The sequence below is a fragment of the Delphinapterus leucas genome, unplaced genomic scaffold (assembly GCF_059928025.1).
Source record: "Delphinapterus leucas isolate spDelLeu-1000000601 "Yukka" unplaced genomic scaffold, BTC_Dleu_Yukka2 spDelLeu_asBTCV2_sq78, whole genome shotgun sequence".
Taxonomy (NCBI): domain Eukaryota; kingdom Metazoa; phylum Chordata; class Mammalia; order Artiodactyla; family Monodontidae; genus Delphinapterus; species Delphinapterus leucas.
Window position 1 is genome coordinate 93,139 of NW_028322287.1, and position 27,439 is coordinate 120,577.

At 47.0% G+C, this 27,439-nt stretch overlaps 2 protein-coding genes across 3 annotated transcripts in view; one reads left to right on the top strand and one right to left on the bottom strand.

Moving 5' to 3' along the window:
- LOC149743804 (alpha-1,6-mannosylglycoprotein 6-beta-N-acetylglucosaminyltransferase A) overlaps window positions 1-27,439 on the bottom strand; it is a 239,955-nt gene that overhangs the window by 91,956 nt on the left and 120,560 nt on the right. For both annotated transcript variants that reach the window (XM_089906141.1, XM_089906140.1), the window contains exon 3: window positions 11,436-11,818. In XM_089906141.1, the coding sequence (XP_089762267.1) occupies window positions 11,436-11,676 (241 nt within the window). In that variant the 5' untranslated portion in view covers window positions 11,677-11,818. The remainder of the gene's footprint in view (window positions 1-11,435; window positions 11,819-27,439) is intronic.
- On the top strand, window positions 15,700-22,428 carry LOC149743805 (histone H3.3-like). The gene is given in 2 exon segments (XM_089906142.1): window positions 15,700-17,727; window positions 17,730-22,428. Coding segments are annotated over 2 exon segments (360 nt in total). The 5' UTR covers window positions 15,700-17,597; the 3' UTR covers window positions 17,960-22,428.

Genomic DNA, 27,439 nt, shown 5'->3' on the forward strand with positions numbered 1-27,439 from the left:
TATGTGTCAGCTACCGTCCTAAGCACTTCCCAGGGATTAACTCACTCGATCCTGCCAAGACAATATGAGAAACTGTTGTCGTTCCCATCTCCCTTTCACAAATGAGTAAACCACAGTACCCAGAGGTTAACTAGCTTGTCCCACGCGTCTGCAGATCCAGTGTCCAAACCCAGATAATCGGGTTCCAGGCCCAACGGCTCTTACCCACTCTGCTACAATGCCTCTTGAGGACCACTGTGGACCTGCCGGCCAGCAGGCATCTCTGACCTGCTACTTCTGAACACACTTAGCAGGGATTAACTCCTGAGCTTCTGCCGTGTGTTTCTGTTAAACCATATCCCAGCCGCCCTCAAGACTCGTGATACCACTGTGCCGCGAGCAGCTCCAACACTACAACGTAATGAAGAACTTATCTTTCTATATCGTCTCCCTTAAAATGAAAATGGAATACAAGACTATCAAAACCTTAGCCTCTCTAGACACTCTACCTGAGTTGGCATGGTTTCTCTCCCAATGTGGGGAAAAAAAAAAAAAAAGTTCATTTTCAACCCAAGCATCTATTTGAGTCACAATTTCAAGGCAGCCCAACACAAGATAAAAGATACTGTGTCAGTAAAACACACACGGGCAAAGATGACCCCAAGCCCATCTTCGTATCCTTACCAAATGGCACAGTGCCTGACACAGTAATCAGTAAGTGTGTGTTACCTAAATGAATGAGTGAGTGAATGAATGAACAACTAAACGAACTACATTTAGTCTTCCCACAAAGAAGGCTAAATAAACTATACCTTTCTAAGTGATGAAATTGTTTCTCACCTTTGTATTTCACAGCTAAACCTGCAAAAATTGTTAAGAGTTTTACTGCAATCTTAAACTAATACCAGAGTATTTTTGTATATTTTCACCTTAACGTTAACCCATATATTTGATAAGACTGAACACCCAAGAATAATTTCTATACAGTTTAATAAAGAAATGAAGGTGAAAACATTCCTCCAAATTCTAGTATAATATTTTCATATTTATCATTGTGTTTTAAAGTTATTACAGCCATAAACTGTATCCTCTGCAGGATTACAATTCCCAATTACTAACGGGCTTTTAAAATTTTGTTTGTGCTTCAAAGCCTCAGTAATAAAAATTTAATCCCAACATTACTACTGCAATTCTGCATTCCGAAAACTTACTGTCCGTGATAAAGATGAGATCGAAGTAGGTAAAAACATTTAAAATGTCCCTCTGGGGAAAGGAAGCTTTTCGTTTCTATCATGCCAGGAGTTCTCTGATAAAGGGTGAGATCAACAAAATCTCAGAACAGGTGCTCTGGCAGCTTCTGTAAATTTTCATTTCCTGAAAGCCATGACATTAAGGATAAGAGGGGCTGGAAGATGTTGCCGCATCCTTGAGCAGGACAGTCAAGGAGATATCACTGCCGGCTACACCTTCCCCCGTAGCTGGAGTCCAAGGAGATGAAATATCAGGAGAAAGGGAGGTCCTGCTGGTGGAAAAAGATCTGTCAGTTTATAAGTCTGTCAGCTAAAACTGTGAGACTGGGTGGTAAACCCTGATTGCCCAGATCAGCAAGTCAACTGAGAAAGGTCAGTGCTTGAGGGCAGTGCCTCAAGGCTGGTCCCACCCCATTCCCCTGGGACACGCTTCCCAAAGCAGTGGTTCTCCAGCCTGCTGTCCATCAGGCTTGGCTGTGGAGTCAGAGGTACCAGGTCCCATCCTCAAGCTGCTCAGTCGGAACTTTCAGAACCTGCATGTCAAGGATTCTGGGCACACACAAATCGAGAACTACATTTAAGATGCAGCCGCCACGATTCACTGGCACAGAAGCAATAAGCAAGGACTTACAGCGGAACTGCCAGAGATCATTTACATCTGTGCTTGTTCCTAATGCACTTCCTTCTCTACCATGGCCGTGTTTCCCCGCCCCGCCAGTCCAGAGCAGAGCTGGAACAGCGGGACCACAGAGCAGATTCATTTGCTGCTCCAGAGAAGCCAGCAAAAGACAGGGCGCTAATGAGAAAGGAAGGCGCTAATGAGAAAGGAAGGTGCTAATGAAAAAGGAATTAACCCCAACCTCTCATTCCCACTGACTGCCAGGAATGTCAAGTTTCATCAGTTACATGTTTGAAAATTAATTTTAAAGTGACCTTTCCACAGAAAGATAATACGGTTAGAGTAATGACCAAAATACAGTCCATTCATTATGTACAAGGACATTCGAGACAGTGTTAGTTATAAAAGAGAACAGTGCTATTATAGATAAGCAGTGGACACTACCCAAATACCCAAGAAAAAGGTTACATCATATGGTGTCCATCTATTCCTAAAATGGAATAAATCGCTAGACTGGAGGCCAGAGAGCAGGTCTGTTCTGTCATCTCTGTTTACTGCCACAAGCTATTGACCTCAGGAGCTCAATAAACGTTTATTGAATGGTTGGATGAAAAAGGAAAAGTGTATAGCCATTAAAAAAATATAACGGACGGGGAAATAAAATAAAGATGAGTTCAAAAAACTCTATGTAAAATATTCCAGTTTTTAAAAATGAGCATACATACACATATATATCTGCATTTAAATAAAGGATGGAGAGAAATCAAATTTACCTGGTTTGGGGATAAAGAGTGTTTTATCTCTTTATTTGTAAGAATGCAAATCTGGGCTTGGGATCATCTCTGCCCTTGCGCGTTTTACAGACAATATCTTTTATCGTGTGTTGAACAGCTTTGAAACAGTGACTCAAACAGCTGCTGGAATTGAAAATGATTTTTTTTCCCCTTTCACATGGGGAGAAAAAAGAAGCCAGCCCAGGAAAAGCGCCTGGAGGGTCCCTGGTTTTCGACAGCCTCATATTCCAGAAGCTCTGAATTTTCTATAAACGTTCACATCATTCTGACAATCACAAAGGCACGAAATGCTACCTGAAAATGCAATCAGTACCCTCGGAACTCAAGGATACTGGCCACAGGTACCCTGATGTCCCCTCCCCTCTCCCAAGAAGCATCTCAGTCACTGACCCTCACTGCCTCATCTCAGCTGGGTTCTTCAAGCCCCCCCAGTGGACAACTCACCAGCCCCTAAACTCACAAATATGCCCTTCCCCCTGCAGCTGTCACAGGCTGTCCAGGTCACAAAGGGAACAATCATCACCCAGTGAAAGAGCAGCTCAGAGGCACTGACTGCCGTGCTCTCGTGGGTTACCTGTACGGAATTAAGCTTTGACTTGAACTTGTACCTAGAAGTAAATGCTATTCCTGTGCTGGGGGAAGGCTCGCTAGTATTTCAAGGAACTTCTAGGCAGCAGAATCTGAGAAAGAATCCTATCTAGGCCTGTGGAGGATAGTGAACTGCTTTACGGAATCTGTAAACATCCAAACGGAGTTCTTGGGCTGCTCTCTCCATCTTCCTAACACTTCGCCAGCTGCATGGAACAGGACTCAAGCTGACTTAGCCCTCTGTGTAGAAAAGGACTCAGGCTCTGAACGGTCAAGTCCACTGACACCCGTAGTCCCCACTGACTCCAGGGCATCTTCCCTGTCGGGAAAGGGCAGCCGTAGCACAGCCCTCCCTGCTCACTACCCACACCAGAAACTGTGCCCCAATGGTGCCCACTTCAGAGACGAAGTGAGCTCGGCCACGCCCCACTTATCCCACACCACAAAGGACAAGCTTTATCTTTTGAACGGGAGGAGAATGACAATCACATGTCCCGTTTCTATGATGCCAAGGTCACTCTGGAGCTAACACACCTTTGGAAAGGGATCCAGGGAAGAGCCGAACAGCACCTCCCTGGAGTTCAGAGCAGCAGGTCTCAAGCCCGGCTGGGGTGGAGCCCAGCATCGGTGCTGTCCCAGCAGCCCAGAGGATTCTGGTGCACAAGCCTTGGGCATCTTGTTTCATTAGCAGTGGGTGGCGAGCCTGCCCTCCTCCAGTCCACAGCTTATTTCTTCTCCTGTCTGGTCGGGCCCCGTCCCCTGTAAACCCTAAAAGCAGCTATATAAACAGGTTCCATGGACAATTCTGGTTGGGTGGTAACTACTGCGGGTCCGTGTACACCAGGGTTAGCGATAACTCACAATAACGAACGCATGTTACTAAGCTAAGTGCTTTGATAAGCTCGGTCACGTGCAATCCTATGAGGTCAACAAGCCTATGAGGTCAGTGATATTATATCCTCTATTGGACAAAAGAGGAGGCAGTCTTTTAAAACATCAGTGACTTGCCCAAGGTCACACATCTAGTAAGCAGACCTTCCACAAGCCACAACTAAACACGCTCCAGCTGCTTTCCAGAAGAAACAACGGTTCCCACGTCAGGATCGCGCATAATAGCTACTTCGAGCCACCTGGACACCAAGTCCATAGGGAATCTCTTCTTGTTTCCTGTCTCACTAAAAACATTACTGTGTTACTGTGATTTTCTTTTTGTTTTTTTTAGCCACACCCCTCGGCTTGCAGGATCTTAGTTCCCCGATCAGGGATCGAACCTGAGCCCCTTGCAGTGGAAGTGCAGAGCCCTAACCACTGGACCGCCAGGGAGTTCCCACTGTGATTTTCAAACTAACCTCAGCTATAACTGTAGTAGACAGAGTCAGGGTGGAGGGGACACTGCTGCTATTCACTCATGGTTCCTACTATGTGCCAGGTACGTGCTAAGGCCCTGGGGCACAGCAGGAAACAAGAGAGACAGGACTCCCTGCTCTCTGGAAGCTTCCATTCTAATGGGGGAGAGAGATGATAAAGACAGTGACATGATAGGTAGTTTAAGTGTCATGAAGAATGAGACTGAAGTAGGGGTGCGGCCCTACTTCTGATAGGGACCCGAAGGAGGGGAGGGAGAGATCTCTCTGGAGGAAGGGCATGCAGGTGGAGGGAACAGCAAATGCAGAGCTCAGAGGCAGGAAGATGCCCAGCCATTGTCCAAAAGCTGGTGGCAGAAGACAGCTGCACTGCCAGGCAGCATGAGAAGGGTGGACAGCTCTTCAGGGTGGCCGTGAGCTCTGCCCAAGCAGTTCTGGCAGAAAGAGCACCAGGACACCGCTGGGAAGGGGAGGCGCTGCAGGGAAGATGAGGGACCTACTTCAGGGCAAGACTCTGAGGCAAACCCCTTTACGCCTGTATCCCCTCCTCCCACCAGGACCGGAAGCAGTGGTGTGGTGTGCAAGGAAAGGGCTTGAGAACACAGGGAGTACAAGCAAGAGCCTCCAGTTCCTCCCGGAGACCCAGATTCCGACTGCACTCCTGTCTCAAACACACCCGAGGTCCTCCTCAGACATCCAAACTGGGCTGAGTGTGCCCGTGAACTTGGCCTGGCTCTGATAGGGATGCTGGGCGGGGGTCTTCTACCACAGGATCACTGGAAAAGCCCCAAGCCCCAAAGAGGCCCGTTTGTAGGTCCAAGCTTTTGAAAGCAGAGAGCCCTTTCCAGAATCACACCAGTCACGTCACTGTAGGGTAACCAAGTAACCTCCTGAGACACACCAAAGAAAGGGCCCAGCTCTTTTTCCCCCTGTTTCGCTCCAAGAACAGTGTTTTTCCCGCAAGGGTTCTGCTTAGGTGATGGTGGTTTTCCACATCACGCAGCCCTCCAAAAAACAGTCCCTTGATCAGATTTGGAGGAACAGAGGCAAAAAGAAAAAATTTAAACAATAAACCTTCACAGGCTTATCCAATATAAGTGTTTTCTTCTTTTTCATAGGAGAGGTGGAACAAAACACATGGACAAGCTCTTGTCCGACTCTCAGATCGTTACCTAGGTCTGCAACGCAGGATGGGTGCTACATTTTTGGAGCAGCCTCAGGCAGCCACGCCAGCATCACAGTGAGGGCCCCCCACTGACTTTTGAACCAACCCTCAGTGGTATTTTTGTCTTGGCAATGGACATCGCCAGGCCGACAAGGGCCACAGAAGCCCAAAGCTGCTACCCCCTCGCCAGCAACCAAAAACTCCCCCCTGGTTCTCCACCCCTATGTCCTTAAGGAAACAGAAAGAACTTCCTTCCTCTTGAGCTCCCTGTGGAGGTGACAGTGGACAACAGGTCAGGGTCACGGCCGGTGCCAGGTAGGGGCAAGCCAGGCCAGGCTCCCTTGCAAGAGCATTCGTCTTCCTCATCTCCTCTGCTGCTTCCATCACACTGAGACCACAGCCTTCAGGGCCTCGGTACCCATGCCTTCTTCCTGATTCTCCCACATCAGCACCAGCCACACTGCCCTGTGCTCACCTTGTTCTAGCTGCAGCAGCCTCTGTTCTGCTCTTGGAGTGTGCGTGAGGCCTTAGGACCTGGCACACACCCTGCTTCACCTCAACCTCCCGCCTCCCACCCCACCCGCCAGCTCCTGAGCATCATTTGGGCTAAAACACACCTCCTGGGCTTCCCTGATGGCGCAGTGGTGAAGAATCCACCTGCCGATGCAGGGGACACGGTTTCGAGCCCCGGTCCGGGAAGATCCCACGTGCCGCGGAGCGGCTAAACCCGTGCGCCACAACTACTGAGCCCACACGCCTAGAGCCCGTGCTCCGCAACAAGAGAAGCCACCGCAATGAGAAGCCCGTGCACCGCAACGAAGAGTAGACCCCGCTCGCCACAACTAGAGAAAAGCCCGTGCGCAGCAATGAAGACCCGACGCAGCCAAAAACAAATAAAATAAAATAAATAAAAAATAAAAGACACCTCCTGGGAGAGGCCTTCTTTGACCTTCTCCTCCAAAGTAGCTCCTCAAGTACTTTTCAAAAAATCCCATCTCCCTGTGTCGTTTTTCTTCCTGGAATTTACTGCTATCTGTCATTCTCTTGTTTATTATTTCTCCCCCCAAATGAGTGCAGCCTCTGTGAGAGCAGGGACCCTGTCAGTCTTTTCCCAGCTGTACACACAAAGCATCGACTGCACTGACAGACACGAGCCCACGGCGCAGACATTGCCCAAAGAGCCAGGCTGGAAGGATAAGAGCCAATCCCGGGGACAGTCTAGGCCCAAGGAGTTCAGGGAACCAGGAGACAGGAGGTAAGGCAGAGCAGGTGTACAGACCTGGAGGACAAGGGGGAACCAGGCAGCAGGGAAACAGAATATTGGTGGGGGGCTGGCAGAGAAGCTGAGGGCTCATAGCTGCTTCAGCCTGAGCTGGTGACCAGTCCAGGGCAGAGCGTCCCAGCGCCCAGAGAATCAAGTAGGTGAGAAAAGTCAAGGTTAATAAGGTGCAGATGTACCCCTGGGTGGGGGAGGGGTGTCTCTCATCACCCTAGATTTCTATTCCTGCTACTTTGAGAACACAAGTGGACCAGGCCTGGCCTGTTAGATAAGAGGTGATCACTGGGCATCAGAATTTGGGTCAGGCCATTGGAGACAGAGACCAATTCACCTCAGAAACAAGCACAGCATTGACTGGGCGAGTGACACCATTCGGGACGCAACTCCCGAGAAATCACAGACAGGCATGGCCCTGCCACGCGGGCCTGGGAGATGCAGCGGAGGCTGAGCTACAGACGGCTCTGGCCCCACATGCTCCTCCCCGCAGTGACAGAGAAGCACCCAGAAACGCCCTCCACACCCCAGGAATGAATGCTGCGACTGTTTCACACAGGCTGCCCCGGATATCTTCCAGGCACTACTTCTGAATGACCATATCCCAAAAGAAAGTCAGAAGTCTCTCTTCAAATCACCAGAACGAGGATGGAGGAGCGGGGGGGGACACCATTTGAAAGTTCTTCTACTGTTGTTTAAGGACCAGTCAAACGAACAACCAACTGCATGTCAGAGACTGACAAACATTTTTGGCAAAGGACCAGACAGTAAACATCTTAGGCTTTGCCCTCTCTGCAGCAACTACTCAGCTCTGGGATTGCAGCACAGAGGCAGCCACAGACAACACATAAACCACGGGGTGCTGGGTTCCAAACCCATATGAAAACAGGAGGATCCGGCCCAAGGCCATGGGAGTCCTGGGAAATTGTTGAGTCAAGGAGGGACACGATCGCACGAGTGTTTTAGAATGAACTATGGGGACTACTGAAAGATGGAGTCAGCACACCTTAGATGTTATGTGAAAGAAATACTGGTACTGCCACGTTGCTCTGTTATTACAGTTGTTATAAACAAATGGCAGTGTTTGTGTTTTAATGAAACTTTATTTACACAGACAGGCAGAGCTCCAAATATGACCCACAGGTCATGGTTTGCTGAACACTTCTGCCCTAGCATCTCAAGTCAGGAATTTTATTCTAAAATCAGCTACTACGATTCTTCAAAAACCTGCCACAGCTACTTAAGACAAATTTGTAGCACATTAAGAGCCTCTGATTATACCAATATGGGTTGGGAGAAGGAAGAGGTGTTTTTGTTTTTTTTTTTTTTGGTCTATTAACTGGATTCATTCAAACCAGACACAGGTCCCAGCCACAGAGGGTTAGCTCTTCACTGGTCCAGAGCAGACATCCAGGCAGTGCTCTGTACATGGGCTGCATCTATGGCAGAAAAAGAGACTGCAAACCAATGGCTCACGCATCCTCATCCCCACTCCACCAGCCCAGCTAAACCACTGCACATCTGGCAGTCTCCATACTTCCATCTGACACGTAACATCACCCACCAGAGCTGCCTGGCAACTGACATGCCCACAACTGCTAGTGATGGATTCCAGGGGAAGCACCCATCATCAGAATGGCTCTCCAGCTTTCCAGGACTGGCTCTGGACTATACCATCTGGCTCAATCCCAGTTGCTGATACCAAGAGCTGAGAACCAGGGACAACTAGCCTGGCAAATTTTAAACAATAAAATCCAGTTATCTGCTAAAGGACTTCCATAAGAAGATGCTGTTAGATGGGGTTTGCTGTTTCCAGTCTTCGTGCAATAGTTCTCCAAGGTGGGGAGGAGGGAAATTTTGCCCCCCCCAAGCCCGGAGACATTTTTGATGCTACTGGCATATAGTGGGTAGAGGCACCAGAGATGCTGCTAAACATCCTACAAGGTACAAACAGTCCCCCACTCATAGAACTATCTGGCTCCAAACATCAATAGTGCTGAGATGAAAACCTATGTCTGGGTAAGATTCATCACATGATGATCCCCAAACCTCAAGCACTAATGCACAGTCCAATCAAATTCCCGAAACTCGGCTCCAAAGACCACTTTCATTGGCATGTCGAGCTGACGAGGTGAAAGAGGAAAATACGTTAGAGGTGCCGATGGGGCCGTTCGGTTGTTTCTTTGTTGTTTTTGAGGAGAATTATTATTTCGCTAAGGTTCGTCTGTAAACGGAGGAAGTTGAAATAAATTTCTGTAGTTTCTTTGAGCTCCAAAGTCCTTTGATTACAAGCATATACAGTGGTTCATATCCTAACGGACTACTCTGGGGTTTTTGGTATCTTTCTAAAACACATACTGTCTCGGTCAGGCTGAAAAGCTAACACCAGATCATTGCTCTTTAAGAGTGTGGAGGAAACCTACCCTATGAGATGCTTAGCGGTAGACAAGACATAAAACTGGTCGAAACAACTAGAAAAAATAAAGTCTATAAATTTACCATTCATGTGGCTTCTTACTTCCCACGTTAAAGGTTTGAGAGAGACCGAGATAAAGAGAAGGAGGAAGTTACTACAGGACTAGACCTCTTTCCCTCCAAACATTAACGTGGAATGCACTGAACCAGAAACTGAAACACAGCATCAGTTTTACTTGTGACATTTACTTGTAACCCACTGGTAACACCAACGATGATAGTTTGCTTTGTCTTTTTCTGACGGTTTACCTATAACATTTGGGAATTATTACAGAAGATCGAAGTCAATGAGTAATTTAAAACGCACCCTCTGAAAAACTACCTAGCTGTTTTTCAAGGTCAGCTCTCAAAGAAGTCTCATTTTTTGATCCATTAGATTGAAAAAGGTGACATTTTATTTAGACATATTAAAAACCAGTGCCTACAAATCTTGAAGGAATAGATTAAAAGCAGACTGTGTGATCATTCAAATAGTAGGCACTGAAAAAGAATGTCCACATTGTATATTAAAAGCAACCATTTCCTCCTTACCATAAAATATATATATGTATATAATTTTTATATCTATATATTTATAAAATTAAATTAATTATATACATATATATAATTTTAAAATAACCGAGTTTCCTGGATCCTTCAGAAAAGAAAAAATGTATATGTAACATTGAGCATGATTTCCTATGTTTAAACTCAAGCTTCAACCTGTGGCTACACATTTTCAGGAATCATCATTTGACCTCTACATACTTCAAAGACCTTGAATGGGTCACGAAGTAGAACATCGAACTTTCCCACCTTGCCCAACCCCACTCTTCTATCTGATTTATAGTATACCTCAGATCTCAAACCGTGAGGCCACTGAAGTCTCCCTTCAATGACCAGAACTGTCACTGCACAGTAACCAAGGTCATCTTCTGTGGATCAAGTCCACTCCAATACTCGGTGACCACAGGAGGGCTGGGACTTGGATTCTCCAAAATACAGTCTGATCTAAATTTCATTTGCAACTTTTGTTTTGTATTTGTGTGTGTATGTTTTTGTAAATATTTTATTTACACAAACATATATATACATATGTTTATATATATATATATATAGTGTGTATACACATATTTCAGAAAGATATACACTGAAATGTTAATTGTGATTACTTTCTACAGTAGATTTATATGTGATTTTCCTTTTTCTTCTTGATTTTTTTTTTGCTTGTCTACAGCTTCCAACTTTTCTATATTAAGCCTAACTTTTGCTGAAAGAAAAATAAGTAATACTCCATATGTGTATTTTTTTTCACTCAACCTCATTTCAAAACGGATTTCAAGCACCTGACAAAAAAAGCAACGAGTACAGAAAGATTTCTTTCAAAGCGAGGGCAACCAGAGACCAGAGCAAGACACAACAGCGGTAAACTCTAAGGAAGCCAAAGGTTAAAACTATCAGTCAGCACGTAAGCCCTGATGTCCCTGCATACTGGCCAGAGGGAGGCACACGTTCGGCTCTGAGTTTCTTGGCGTCCGTAGGACATTCTTCCCCACCCTCCTTACCTCACGCCCACCAGTCCTAATTAAGGTTTGTTTAGGGAACGATAATGAGAAGATTTTTCTACATTCCCTGATCATCCCCCCAGATGAGATCATGCAGTCCAGCAATGTGTCCAGGGACGAGGAGGCAGCTGCAAATACAACCAACAGAGCACCAACTAGTAAGCCCCACTGCTCCTGGCGCTAAGTGTCAGCGTGCAAAAGAGGTCAGAATCTCCCAAAGGGCGTAGCTTTAACTTTCTAAAAGTGTCCCTCTGTGGGCAGTTTCTCGCCATGAAGGTAGCGGCGAGGGATATACTCAATCCATGACCAAGTCTGAGAGCCTCTGGGGTCCCTTGGAGGCAAAGCCAACACTCGACGGAGGGGCCCCGGCAGTGTGGTGCTTACCGTAAGCTGTCATGACCCCCGCGTAGGGCCCATCCACCACATTTCTGTTTTCTTCTGCCAGCGCCTTGATGTACCTCTTGCTGAGGTCCAGGATCTGTTCCCGAAGCATGGAGCTGCTCTCGGGCTGAGTTCTCTGCTGGATGGTAAAATGCAAGAGCATCATACCCCAAATAAAGCCAAAAGTCACGAGGAAAAAGCCCAGCTTCTGAGAGGACAGCTTCCACGGAGTAAAGAGAGCCATTGCTCTCTGGCAACTTCACCTGCCCTGGGCTCTTACGGTGTGGAAATGAGACACAAGTTCATGGTGTAGGCTGGGCCTGTGGGTTTCTCTGTCTCACTCGGGCTCCTGCGTCAGCCGATTTCCTTTCCTCGTTTCCATCCTGCTGTGAAGAAGGGGGAAAGTTAGCAAAACACGGTGAAATAAACCAGAGCCTTGTTTTCACCCAAATAGCTCTAAAATGTGAACTTCCTTTTCTCTTAATCTGCCAGTTCCCTATCCTATGTTATGATTCGGGATCTGTAAATGGAGAGGGGAAATCTGGCTGGGTGATGAAAAGCTGTACAAATACGGAGGAGGGAAATGTGTGTCTGCACGTGTTCACAGGTGTAGCAGGGTTGTTCCAGTCTGGACCAAGTTCAAAACAGGAAGCTTGTTCTGCAAGGTGGAGGAGATAGAAGGATATTTCACTGAATGTCAGCAAAAACCCAAGTGGAGGGTGGAGTCTCATCACCACCCAGCACTTCTGTGCCTCTGAAACTTGAACTTACAGAGTCATCATTATGTGCTCTAGCAAGGACAAGAGCCCGCAGCTGGAGAGGTGAGCCAGAAAGTGGACGCCCCCGGCGGGTAATCAGACAAGGAAAGGGGAGAGAGCCCCCCGTATTACTTAAGCACGGGCAGCTTTCAGTAGCAGTGTCCACAGCTGAGCTGAATGCCTCGGGGCCACCAGGTGGCCTCGCCCTAGGCACCAGCACAGAGAGGTTGTGCCAGGGGTACCCAGCCGTCTTTCCGTGCTAGCTACCACGAGTGAAAGCTGCACCACACTCCTCACTTGCACACTTGAGCACAGGAAATGCGGGGCACACGATGGCCTGCTTTTTTTGTGGTTCTCGTTTTCACTCACACCATGGGACAAAATGCGAGGTTAAAAGCCATCGTTTCAATACGAATGCAGCCGGATCCTACCTGGTACCAGCACAGGCTGGACAACAAATGGCACCGTTTTTTAAGCAAAGGCTGAGCATGACCTCCTACGAGGGACTAACCCAGGAGGTGTCCAGAGTGCGCCTATGTTTCAGATCAAAGGATTCTTCTTCCTAAGCAGCCTAAGAAGAAATGACAACGGGATCCTGGGACAATTAGCTTTCAGCACCTGCGATGCAGTGGATCTGTCTTGGTCTTCCTCTCTCACTCTTTTCCTCGCCTATCAACAGAGTCATCAGTACCTGGTAGCACCTCTACTGATAGTAAATGATAAATAAATTCTAGTTATGTCCCAGGCACTGTGATAGATGCTGTCTGTGCCTTAGTTCATTGAATTCTTGAAAGAGTCCTATACGGTAAGAACTATTAATGTTATCATGTCTGTTTTATAGATGAAAGAACAGGGACACAGGGAGATTAACTTGGCAAAGGTCAGCCAGCTATGTGGCAGAGGAGGGATAATCTAGGGATAAGCCAGCCCAGAAGTCAGTAAACCACACCCTGCCTTCCAAGGCCATCCTTCCTCCCCAGTTTCTTTATGACCAAGAATGGTCTGTACATGCTTAAAGGGCTGTGAAAAGCAACAAAGACTATGTGACTGAAATGTTATGTAGCTCAAAAGCCTAGAACATTCACTCTTGGCCCTTAACAGAAAAAGTTTACCAACTGCTGAATTCTAGGCCAGTGGTTCTCAAAGTGTGGTCCCTAACTCAGCAACAGCAGGAGCAACAGTGAGAGATGCCAATCCTCAGGCCCCACCCCAGACCAACTGAATCAGCAAGGCTGGCAGGGAGGGGTGTCCAGCATCCTGTGTTTCAATCAGCCATCCAGGCGATTTTTTGTTGTTGTTTTTTTGGCTGCGTTGGGTCTTCGTTGCTGCGCGCGGGCTTTCTCTACTTGCGGCGAGTGGGGGCTGCTCTTCGTTGCGGTGTGCGGGCTTCTCATTGCGGTGGCTTCTCTTGTTGCGGAGCACGGGCTCTAGGCGCAACGGGCTTCAGTAGTTGTGGCTCACGGGCTCAGTAGTTGTGGCTCGCAGGCTCTAGGGCACAGGCTCAGTAGTTGTGGCTCACGGGCTTAGTTGCTCCACAGCATGTGAGATCTTCCCGGACCGGGGCTCGAATCCATGTTCCCTGCACTGGCAGGCGGATTCTTAACCACTGCACCACCAGGGAAGCCCGTCCAGGTGATTTTGATGACCACTCCAGTTTGAGAGGCCTGGATGCAGGCAGACGGATGCCGTCACGAAGCCACACCACCACACTGGCAATCAATGCGGCGGGAGCTCCCTCTGGGCCCCCCTTTATCACATAAGTTCCTCTGGTCCACCGCTCTCCACTGTGATGCTCCTCCCCAGTCTGAAGTTGTAAAACACTTGTCTGTCTACCTTGCTTTTTTTTTTTTTTTTTTTTTTACCAGTTTCTGTGTAGGATCCATGACATCCTTTAAAAGACTCCCCCGCTTATGTTCTCAGAGACAGAGAGTGACCCACGGGGCACAAATAAAATACCTGTTGACTGAATGAGCTAGTCGCCCAGGCACTATGGCACTTCATTCAGCCCCTCTAACGTGGGCCAGATGAAAGGCGCCTGCCATCCACTCCTTCTACAAGGATACACTGAGCAAGGACCCACTTGTTGTCATCAGGCCCTGGGGACTGAACTGGGAACAAGACAGGGCTCCCACCCTCAAGGAGCTGACGCTTTAGAAGCCACCCTTCTAACCGGTGCTGCCCTTAGTTCCCCAGGAAATGTCTGCACTTCCTTTTCGATAACCCACGCCAGTTACCCGATGTCACCCCAGGGCTGAAGGTATTTTCCCAGAGCAAGTAAACGAGGTGCTGTACCAAGAAAGACAGTCTCTGGTAATTTTCTTTTGCTATTTTAGGAGACAGCCGCACGTGCAGACAGGAATTACCTGTCAGCTTTCAGATAGGAAGGCCTGCTCCGCTTCCTCGATGAACCCCCCCTGAAGAAGCTGCTCAAGGCTGCAAAGTTTAAGCAAAGGAAAGACCAGGCTCAAGAACTGAGCAAGGGGCTTCCCTGGTGGCGCAGTGGTTGAGGGTCCGCCTGCCCATGCAGGGGACACGGGTTTGTGCCCCGGTCTGGGAAGATCCCACATGCCGCGGAGCGGCTGGGCCCGTGAGCCATGGCTGCTGAGGCTGCACGTCCGGAGACTGCCTGTGCTCTGCAACGGGAGACGCCACAACAGTGAGAGGCCCGCGTACCCAAAAACAAAAGAACTAAGCAAGGACCCAGTACAAGGTGGCGTGCTTCTCTGCCTTGACCTTGGGGACAGTCAGGACCACCCAGGTGGTGCATTTGAGGGGCAAAAGGATGGTCAAGAAACCCAGTCGTGGTTAAATTTTTCCAGCTCAGAGACATAAAAATTTGGAGTGAAAATCTCTAAGTTCAGAGCACAGTTCTGACTATTGAGGGCCCAGATTTTAAGTGACTACAGAACTGCCAGAAATATTCCTTTCTCCGATGAAATCCAGAGTTTGAAATAACAGCATCTATATCAGCACACACACACAGAATTAAATTGGAATCCATCTCTACAATTCCTACCAGAAAGAAAGAATTTAAAAAGACTCTTCAAAATCATCATTAGGGAGACATCCCTAACTGCAACAGTAACAGGACAATAATAGGACAGCAATCCATACCAGAGGGTGTTGGAGCCATGAAAGGACTTCATGATAATTATCAGTCATGGCTATGATACTAATCAAGAGGCCACAGAACAACAGCCATCAAAATGTTGTCAGTCGGGCTAAAAATCTGCCTGCCTCCTGATCTCCTAACAAACAGCTGGATCCTCTCCCAAACTGGATTCAGTAAGGCACAAAAGGGGCTACACAGTATATCTCAAAAGGTCTTGTTGCCAACCAGAGTAGTGACAGCCCAGGGCCATGGCTTCATCTATCCTCCTCCAGAAAGAAGTTTGTACCAAGTCTGTTCCTAATGTTACGCTTCTAGATTCATCACGGACACTAATCACCCTAATGCATCTCCTCTATTCTTGTACTTGTGAGCAGCGTGCACTTCCTCCCTTCCCATTCACTCCTCAACGAAATGTGTGATCAAAGATCTGTGGCAAGGACGATGCAGGGGACGCGCGTTCGTGCCCCGGTCTGGGAAGATCCCACATGCCGAGGAGCGGCTGGGCCGGTGAGCCATGGCCACTGAGCCTGTGCTCCGCAACGGGAGAGGCCACAACAGTGAGAGGCCCGCGTACAGCAAACAAACAAACAAAAAAAGATCTGTGGCAAGGAAATGCATCTTAATTTCAAAAATAAAAGTATATGAAAAGACACTCAACATCATTAGCCATTAGGGAAACCCAAATCAGAAGCACAATGAAATACCAATTCCCATCCATTAGGATGACTATAGTCAAACAAGACAGATAAGAGCAAGTGTTGGTGCGGATGTAGAGAAATGAGAACCCTATATATCCTGTGGGTGGGACTGTACAATGGTGCAGCCGGTGTGGACAACCGTCTGGCACTTCCTCAAATGATTAAACAGACAGTTATCATAAGACCCAGCTAACTCCACTCCTAGGAATTCTCCCAAAAGAAATAAAAGCATGTGCGCCCACACAAAAACGTATACATGAACGTTCACAGCAACATTATTCACAATAGACAAAAAATGAAACAACCCAAATGGTCATCAACTGACAAGTGGATGACCAAAATGGGGCAAACCCATACAACGGAGTTCTATTCATCAATAAAAAGAAATGAAGCACTGATACATGTTACAACATGGACGATCCCTGGAAACACCATGCTAAGTGAAAAAAGGCAAAAAGGCAGTCACAAAACACAACATATTGTATGACTGCATTTATATGAAATGTCTCGAATAGGCACATCTCTAGAAGTAGAACTTACAAGAGTAGTTTCTTAGGGCTTGAGAGGATGGGGGATCTGGAAGGTGACAACTAAGGCCTGCCAGGTTTATTCTGGGTGGTAATGAAAATGTTCTAAAATGGACTGTGGTGATGGACGCACAATTCTGTGGATATTCTAAAAAAAAAAAAAAAAACCAACACTGAATTATATACTTTAAATGGGAGAATTGGATGATACGTGAAACATATCTCAATAAAGCTGTTATGAAAAAAAAAGCAAGCAAGCAAGCCCACCTCCAAAGTTGGGGTAGAAGCTGAATTTGAAGACAGGCAGATAAGCCTCGGGGCGCACTGTGGCCCCAGCAAGGAGCCACCCTTCCCCCACTGCCCACAGCACAGCCAAGGTAAGGTTGTGCCCTTACTAAGGGCTGACCACAGGCCCAGCGCCAGAAGGAAGTACAGAGAAATGTGCCACTCCGTTTACAAGACACAGTTGTCCTTCCCAGCTCTGGATCAACCTCCCGGGCCACCCTCTGAGGCAAGACCTGCTTTGCCTGCCGGATGCCAATTTCTCAAACCACTTGAGGGCGCTCTCAAAAACAGCCCCATGCCAATGGGGTCAAAGCCAGACTGATGAAGCAGTGAAGAAGTTCCTTCAGAGGCCCATCCACCATCCTTGGAGGACCACTTCTTACATCAGGACCTGTGTCGTCGGAGGATGGATGAGGCTGGAAATGCCCGTCCCTTCAGGAGCGATGTCAGCCCCAACCAGAGAGATATGATCTTTTCCTCACTGCCCACAGGACAATCTCGACACAGCTTGCCGGTCCCACATTCCCATGGGTAGCACCGCTCGAACTGTCATTCACACACCTCTGCTGTCCTACTACGGACCACCCCATCTTCCCACCTGTCTTTAAATGGTGGCTGTCAGGGCCTACCTCTCGCCTCACCCTCGGCAGCAACATTCAAGAAATCCTAATTGTGTTCGCAGCTGCCGCCGTGCGGTGGTCGCTCTCCAACGCCAGCGCCGCCTGGTCTAGCTCGCCGAGCTCCAGCCGAAGGGAACAGGGTAAGGGAGGAGGTCGCTATAGACCATGGCTCGTACAGAGCCGACTGCCCGCAAATCCACCGGTGGTAAAACACCGAGGAAGCAACTGGGTACGAAAGCTGCTCGCAAGAGTGCGCCCTCTACTGGAGGGGTGAAGAAACCTCACCATTACAGGCCCTGCTGATTCGCAAACTCCCCTTCCAGCGTCTGGCGCGGGAAGTTGCTCAGGACTTCAAAGCAGATCTGCGCTTCCAGAGTACAGCTCTTGGTGCTTTGCAGAAGGCAGGCGAGGCCTCTCTGGCTAGCCTTTTTGAAGACACCAACCTAGGAGATATCCATGCCAAATGTGCAACAATTATGCCAAAAGACATCCAGCTAGCGCGCCGCATACATGGAGAACGTGCTTAAGAATCCACTCTGACGGGAAACATTTCATTCTTTAAAAAAATATATTCTCTTCTTCCTGCTATTGGTAGTTCTGAACGTTAGATATTTTTTTCCCATGGGGTCAAAAGGTACCTAAGTATATGACTGTAAGTGGAAAAACGGGGGGTGACAGAAATCAGGTATTGGCAGTTTTTCCATTTTCAGGTGTGTGTGAATTTTTAATATCAACGCGGGGACATGAAGCATTAATGCAAGTCAAAATGTTTCCACGAACAAGTTTCAGCAGTTCAACCTTGTAACAATTATAAATAAACCTGTTAAATTTTTCTGGACAGTGCCAGCATTTGGATTTTTTTTAAAACAGGTAAATTTCTCGTTGACTGAAACTAAATGGTGTTTGTAGCGTTTTTATCACACAGTGGATTCCATCCATTCACTATACTTTTCTAACTGAGGTGTCCTACATGCAGGTACATATTTTTAATGTTGTCTGTTTTCCGTGCTGTTCCTGTAAGTTTGCTATTAATATACGTTAAACTATAAAAAATAAAGAAATTCTGAGTCTGCTGTGTTCATCCACGTTGCCTTGGAAACCCCGCCCCTGTCTCACAACTGAACCCCACATCCTGCCTAAAACCTCCCCTGGCTCCCTGGACTGAGGAGGGCGCATCCTCCTTGGAGCACTCCCAGCAGTACGTGCTCTTTCTAAAGAGCTTACCTACTGCTCTGTCAGATGATCTTTTCTTTCATTTCTCTGTAAGTTCTCTAAAGACAGGAAGTGCAAGGAATGGGACTGCCTTGCACACCGGGGATGGTCATTATGTGTTTGCCAGATGAAAAAACAGGATGATGGGGATGAGATGATGAAACACAAATGAGCAGTGACCTCCAGGGCCACCTCCTGGTGTGAAGCACAAAGAAGCCAGGCACTCTGAGACTGTAAGTTGACCTCACCTTTTGGGAGTTTTTAACCCTAAGATCTGTCACATAGCAGTGAAGGATCATTATGCCCTTGACTAGATGGGGTTAAACTAAAGAGGATATGGTGGTAGATGGGTACTAATAAGGGGGGAAGAAAAGGAAAAACAGCTTCAGAAGATAATTCTAGAAGGGGCAGTGACTGTGGGACCAAAATGATGTCCAAGACAAGGGATGAGAGGGGAAACAAGTTGAGGGGAACTCTGGGGGAGGCTGTTGGTTTCATCACTGGGTATCCGAGATGGTGACAGGAAAAGATCAGAAGGGTGATGAGGGGTAACTGAATGAACTCCCCGTTGTTTAAAGTATCTTCTCTTAAAACAACTGGTTAGAAAAAGTCTTATACTATAGAGATTTTCAACAAAACTTCCACATACCTCTGTATGTGGAGTTTGAACTTTGAAATCCTACGCTAATTTGCTCAGGAAAATTAATGCTTGGCAGTGGTCTTGTTTGCTAATTTTTTTATAAAATTCAGGTCCACATATCTACTCATGTAAAACTGCACAACAGCAAACACTATGAGACCCCGATTAAATGCTAGATGAGGGTCAGTCCTAAACTGTAAGTTTCAAAGACATGTGTCTGATCACTCCTAATTATAAGTTGCAATAAAAGTCTTTAGAGAATGCTAATGACTCAACTCTGAAACAATTGCCTACTACTTCTCTTTCCAGCCTCAGTACAAATTTACATTAAGAGCAACTTAGAGTGCTTGGAAAACTGTGTTAAAACAAAAATACTAGCCATTAACATCTGCTATCAGGGTGAATCTGGACTTCCACTATTTTGCAACCAAAATGCGGCACAGAAATCAACTGTGTGCTAACCCTGACATGAGTGCACACCACTCCCAACTCTGCTCACCAGAGCAGCTCACTGGCCTAGTCATTGACTTTAAAAGGAAGTAGGATAAATTAAAATGTATAAAGTACCTTCATGCAGACTGGGACACTACATGAGATCTTCCTTAGGAACATAATAACCAAGCACAAACTCTTGATTCACAGAGAAGGACACTGAGGTCCCGAAAACGTTGTTTCCAACTGGAGTCAGAATCAAACCATAACTCAAGTTCTGCTTCCTGATCCGATGTGGTCTCCACCACACCAAGCTGCGTCTCTCAGCTGCCTGCAGAAACTCAAAATGGAAGAGACGTATCAATATGAAACACCAACCAGAAACCACAGTCTGGTGACAGTAAGGTACTGTGAGTCTACTGCGATGTCCCCCCAACCTCGAGGAGCTAGCTGGGAGAATCAGCAGATGAAAGGAAGAAAAACATACATTCACAGAATTACTGGTGCAAGGCAGGCAGATGGCCTAGGCTGGGGTGGGAGTCTAGCTCTAAATATGGTGTGTTCTGTTGTTAAAAGGAGAAACTGAGCAGGAGGGAAGGACAAGCAAAGCAGTCTTTTCTTCCACAATAAGCCCAAATTCCTGGGAAGATGCTCCGAGGCTAAGATGCTCACTCCCTGGACGGCTCGGTGCCACCAAACTGAAGCCAGCCCCCAATATAAGGTGTGAGTCCTTGACAGCTGTGCTAGCCACGAGCTCTCCTCCCAATCTGTGGAGCAAAGGAGCCCAGGAACTAACGGTGGTGGGGATACTGCTGGAACACGTACGGACGGGCCCTTTCTCTTCCACTTTCCTGACTCGGTTCTCTGACAAATTCTGGGCCTTTATAAACAGGAAAAACACATTTGAAGTGAAAACAGCGTGTTCTTTTTAGAACCGGCTAAACAAGTCTTATCTTGAGTCACTAACCAAAAGACACCCACTAAAGCAACACACCTTTGCTATTCTCGAAACGGGGGGAGAGGGGTGGCTACTTTCTGATGCCTGGGCCTTACATGGCCCGTCCCTTTTACTTCATTTTTTTTTATTTTTTGAATTCTGTTGTATTTATTTTTTTATACAGCAGGTTCTTATTAGTCAACCATTTTATACACATCAGTGTATACATGTCAATCCCAATCTCCCAATTCATCCCACCACCATCCCACCCCCTGCCACTTTCCCCCCTTGGTGTCCATACGTTTGTTCTCTGCATCTGTGTCTCAATTTCTGCCCTGCAAACCGGTTCATCTGTACCATTTTTGTAGATTCCACATATATGCGTTAATATACGATATTCATTTCTCCCTTTCTGACTTGCTTCACTCTGTATGACAGTCTCTAGATCCATCCATGTCTCTACAAATGACCCAATTTCGTTCCTTTTTATGGCTGAGTAATATTCCACTGTATATATGTGCCACATCTTCTTTATCCATTCGTCTGTCGATGGGCATTTAGGTCACTTCCTTGACCTGGCTATTGTAAATAGTGCTGCAATGAACATTGGGGTGCATGTGTCTTTCTGAATTATGGTTTTCTCTGGGTATATGCCCAGTAGTGGGATTGCTGGGTCGTCGGCTTATCCCTTTTACCTTTGAAGGGATCAAACCAAGACAGTCCTGTGCCCAGTTTGCATTTATTAGGCTGCACTTGCATTCTTGGTGTGGGCGGGGAAGGGAAACAGCCAGCCCTGCCCACCTGAAGCAGGATCGGCCTTGCAGCTACACTGCTTGCTAAGTGTAGTTCAGGGCTCCATAACTGGCATCAACAGCTAAGTAAATTTTCAAACACTGTAATAAGGCTATTGACTCTGTATCCAGAACAGGCCTTCCTTCCTGCCCCCTCTGTTCCATCCCACCCTCCACTCCCTCCCAACTGTCCTCTGGCCACTGTGCATGTGGTCATGTCCACTAGGGGGAGCAGAGGGGCAGGGAAAACAGTTGGAAACACACATGGATGAACTGTATTCTGACTCTGCCTCTCAGGCAGGAGGTGTGCACATTATTGGCAGGTGGACAAAGGAGTGAGAAGGAAGCTGTCACTTCTGGATAAGAATCGTCCCATGTTCTCTAAGTTTCATTTACCAGGCTCACAGGTTGTTCTCAGTTGACAGAATTTCCCATCAACAAAAAAAAATGAAACCACAGCAATGCTAAGAATTCTGAAAACATCTACTAAACCAAAACAAAAACCACGGGTTGGGCTTCCCAGGTGGCGCACTGCTTGAGATGCAGGGGACACGGGTTCGTGCCCCGGTCCGGGAAGATCCCGCGTGCCGCGGAGCGGCTGGGCCCGTGAGCCATGGCCTCTGAGCCTGCGCGTCCGGAGCCTGTGCTCCGCAACGGGAGGGGCCACAACAGTGAGAGGCCCGCGTACTGCGAAAAAAAAGAAAAGCACGGGTCCCTGAAAAATGAAATAAATCCATTTAATCCAGGGTGTCTCGATTCTTGGCACAATTGACGTTTGAGGCCAGAGCATTCTTTGTCACAGGGGGCTGTCCTGCGTGTTGTAGGATGTTAGGCAGCATCCCTGTCCTCTAGCTACTACACGCCGTTAGAGATAGATGCCATTAGAACCCGCCACCACCAACTGTGACAACATAAATGTCTCCTGACATTGTCAAATGTTCCCTAAAGGATAAAAGCACCCAGGTTGATAACCAGTGCTTTAGCCCATCAGCAGGACCTTACCCGCCCCATAGGATGAGGCTCAGGGAAGGGCAGCCCATAGGACTAGATCGCAGGGCAAGGAGAAGCAAACCAAGTAAACTCAGGAGCCAGTCACCAGCCCTGAAGATGCGCAGGCTCAGAGCCCTGAGCTAAGACTAGAGGCCACAGAGAGAGGAGAGGAGGGCGGATTCCTGACGCTGTCCCAAGGTGACTGACCAGGAGTCTCATTTTCTTCCACATCCCTCGGTGCCAACACTATCCTGGCACCCGCCACGGAGTTCCTGCCTGGGCTGGCTATGCCCCCATGTACTAATTAGTATATGTCACTGACGCTCCACTCCACAAAGATCCTAGTCTACAAATCAAGGTACGGGGAAGAAGGCTTTGAGAAGACAAAAGCTGGATGATGCTACATCAGACAGTCTTAAATAGAAAAGGACTGTCATCTGGCTTCCAGCCCAGGAAACCATGAACACACATTGTGACAGGTCGATGATGACTCTCTAGGAAGAAAAAAGGAATGGTCTGTGTAAAGATCACGTGGTGTGTATATTCGTTAGGTAGGTCTCCTTGATGTTGGATGAGAAACTCAAAGATTCACTTCCACTCAGAGCCAAAGGACAGTAAAGCCACAAAGGAATTTTATGGTAAGAGTACAAAATGCACTTTTTTCCTCTGAGGATCAGACTTCCGGCAACTCCTTATGCGTAGAAAAAAACACCCACGAATGACAACAGGCCCCAGATGGCCCCGGTAATCAAGAAAACCAAAGTCACAAAAATCAGCAAAATTACTTCCAAAAACTAGGACAATGCCCTGAAGATAAAGCTCATTATTCAACAAGTGCTCCCCGAACCCTACAAGTCAATCACCCCAGGACCCCACTCCTCCACCTGGAGAGCAGCACACGCTGGGGCTGGCTCAAGAGTGTGCACTGTCTGCAGGAACGGGACAGCCTTTCAAGCACGAGATCTGATAAAGACCAGCAGGTTAAAAGATTTTAAAAACTAGCTGGCAGGGACTTCCCTGGTGGCACAGTGGTTGGGAATGCGCCTGCCAATGCAGGGGACACGGGTTCGAGCCCTGGTCTGGGAAGATCCCACAGGCCACGGAGCAACTAAGCCCGTGCGCCACAACTGCTGAGCCTGTGCTCTAGAGCCCATGAGCCACAACTACTGAGCCTGCGAGCCACAACTACTGAAGCCCGCGGGCCTAGAGCCCGTGCTCCGCAAGAGAAGCCACCGCAATGAGAAGCCCACCCACCAAAATGAAGAGTAGCCCCCGCTTGCCCCAACTAGAGAACGCCTGCACGCAGCAACGAAGACCCACGCAGCCAATAAATAAATAAATAAAAACTAGCTGGTGAGTGAGAAGATGAGTGCACACACGCGAACATGCACACACCATCAGCGAAAGTGGCCACTCAGAGGCTTATCAAACGTAAATGGTTTAATGAATTTCCCATCACTTCTAAAACGGGGTTATAGCAAATCCCCATGGAACGCAAAGCCCAGGCTCTGGCAGAACCTGGGTCATAAATGGCCCCAGTCTGAACTTTCTTAGGTAAGAACTCAACCACCAGATGCTTACTTGTCCCTGAATTTATAAATGAAGGTCAAAGCTAAAATGGAGCACCTCAGGAGAGTTCCCTGCCCTCAGAGTTAAGGATTGCCGAAATCCAGGCCTCCCAACCGTGATACACTTAAGAATCACCAGGGCTCCTTTTTTTTTTAAAAAAAAGACAGCTGCCAGGTCTCAAACCTCAAGATTCTGATTAACTTGGTCTGAGGTGCGGCCCAAGCTGGGGTATTTTTATTTAATACACAGGCAAACATGATAACTATTACATTCTTGGAAAGATGTCTTTTCTATCATGTCTATGGATCCTACCTAGTGGGATCCAAAACATGGTCTAGCCCAGTATTTAAAATGATAAACTCTCTACTCTGGACAAATGCAGTCGAACTGGCTTATTAGACAATCTACATGCAAGGCACTCTGGTTTTCTCCTTAAAGAATCATGCGCTGGTCTTCTCAGACCAATGCCCAAGAAGCCCTGCCCAAGGAGGCCGTCTTTCAGGAAGAGCTAGTCCACTATAGAGCCCTGTTAGACCTCTACACCATGGAAGGACTTGCTGGACTGTTAGGGTTTTTATTAACCTCTCCTTGGCATTTGGCTCCAAAGATGAGAGATTATCTGAGGCTAAACTAATGGCCTCAATATGTACCAATGCATCTAGTAACCAGCACCTCTATAACCTTGCTACTCAAAACCTGGCCTGCGAGGGGCTTCCCTGGTGACGCAGTGGTTGAGAGTCCGCCTGCCGATTCAGGGAACGCGGGTTTTTCCCCCGGTCTGCGAAGATCCCACATGCCGTGGAGCAGCTGTGCCCGTGAGCCATGGCCACTGAGCCTGCGCTCCGCAACGGGAGAGGCCACAGCAGTGAGAGGCCCGCATACCGCAAAAAAAACAAAACAAAACAAAATAAACCTGGCCTGCAGACCAGCAGTACTGAGATAAGCTGGTAGACTGTTAGAAATCTAAGGCCCAATCCCAGACCAACCGAATCAGAACTGGTATTTAGAACGCGATCCTCAGGTATTTGTTTGCACATTAAAGTTTAGAGACACGTTGGTTTTTTTTGTTTTTTGCGGTACGCGGGCCTCACTGCTGTGGCCTCTCCCGTTGTGGAGCACAGGCTCCGGACGCGCAGGCTCAGTGGCCGTGGCTCACAGGCCCAGCCGCTCCGCGGCATGTGGGACCTTTCCGGACCGGGGCACGAAACCGTGTCCCCTGCATCGGCAGGCGGACTCTCAACCACTGCGCCACCAGGGAAGCCCAGACGCATTGTTTTTTATCTCATCCAGGATACTAAGAATGAGGGCCAATCGGACACTACTTTCCAGTGGGGGGTGATGGAGAATGTGGCACAATTCTTCTCCTTTTCATAATGTGCAAAGAACTTAATGATTTGGTATTACTTCTGAATAAACTGGAGACATGTCAGGAAGACCAGCTGTCTTACAGACACTCTTTGAGTTACTGTAAGATGCATCCTGCTGAGATGAGAATGACATCTGCAGATGGCAGGGTTTTATCATTGTGAATTAGGAGTGCTTTTACTACCCATCATATACTCTGTGCTGCTCAAAGTCAGATATCAGCAGGGGGTTATTGGGCTTTTGTTGTCTTTTAATTGCTCGAGTGCGCAGTTTAGAAAACCTGCTTAAGGATCCTGACTATTGTCCTACATGACTTCAAAGTGAAAGAGCCTTCAACTCAGGTAAGCATCCTTTAACAGGGCCTTAATTTTGCCTAAGATGATGTGAACCAATATTTAAGTTTCTAGAAATGCGTCTAATTCTGATATCTTCCAGGGCATATAACTAACTGACTTTATGGCCACTGAAAGCCTTTCAAAGCTTTGCTGAAAGAAACTATTTTTGAAAGATGACTTAAGTTCTTTCTGAAAGAAACTATTTGAAGGATGACTTAATCCATCTAATGTTCTTGATCGACTTTGCCCAACCTTTTGTAACAAACAAGCTCCTTTAACAGTCTTTCTTTCTCTCACACACATACGCATAGGCACACATACCATAGGAACTTTCTAATCCTTTCTTAACTCCTATTTCATTTTTGAAACGAGATATTAGTTTATGAAGTTCATTCATTTTGATAACATCTTTGTTCATGTGCAAAATGATTAATGACGAATTACCTTTTACTCATTTAGCGTGTAACACACAGCATCTAATTATGTAAGAAAAAAGTATGACTGGTCAACAAAATCAATTTCACAATTACAGTCTTATTAGTATACATTTTGCGTGGGGACCCAACGTCTATTCAAAACCAGAGAGCAATCTAATTACCGGCCCCAGCATCAAAACTAGACAGGAAACAGCCCAATGTTTGGATTTCTTGTATCTGAATTTGAAAACAACAAATCAAATGGTTTATAAAGGGAGGACTCTTTACTTCCTCTGGACACATTTTCATGCAAAACGTGTGCTCCATTTCCCAGAAAGAACCACAGAGGAGACTATTACTGCTCTTTCATCAGTGTTCACAGGTCTTCTTGGGGAGGAAGGACAGCATCTCAGCCGAGGCGCGGGGAGGCGGGGCATGACTGCTGGGCTTCCTGCCCTCAGGAGGTGCACTCCCCCTTTCCCTGCCCGCAGGAGTTAAAGAGGCGGGGCTTCCCTACCCAGCTGAGTCCACCCAAGGCTTCCTGGCAATCACCAGGGCAGCTGTGTAGATTTCTATCTAGGATGGATCAGAAGTCTGGCACCCAAGACCCATCTTCCAACTCAGCTTTGCTCTAATAAAGCTGGTTCTGTAATCATCATCTGGCTTCTACTATTCTCTCTACTTCAGAACCCAGAAGGGAGGAAGGGTGTGATTAACTGGCATCTCCAATCCCCCGTTAAGTTTATTTTCTAAGTTTTCCATGTTTTGTTTCTAAGTATCAGGATAAGACAGGTGGTTTCCGGCAGCTATTTGAAAGCATTTCTCCACAAATAACAAATTCCAGGTGTATGAGTCTTTAATTCTAATAAATTAAAAGACAAAGTGACTATCACGGTCAAAACATTTTCTCTAAATATTGATTTTTTTTAAAAATACTGTAAGATATGCCAAAACATTTCTGATCAGATGAATCCAACTTGTGGCTAGAAGGGAAGAAAATCTGGAGGAAAATCGGCAGAATTATCAGTAAAATGCTCAATAATTTATACTTTGCCCTGAGTGTTCCTAATGCATCGTGCCTGTAACCAACAGTCCATTGGGGATACACATATTTTTATAACATAGCATCTCCAAAAACTTCCTGGGTTGCTGGTACAGAACTACTAACCACAATGCAAGCTCTTGATAAATGCTGGCAGGCTTTCAAACTCTTCCATCTTAAAGTGGGATCGGAGATCATATATGTAAATATCTATTTTATTTAATGACTTTGAAAAATAGAAATGGTGAAAAGGACATCACCAGCATTCAGAATGAAAG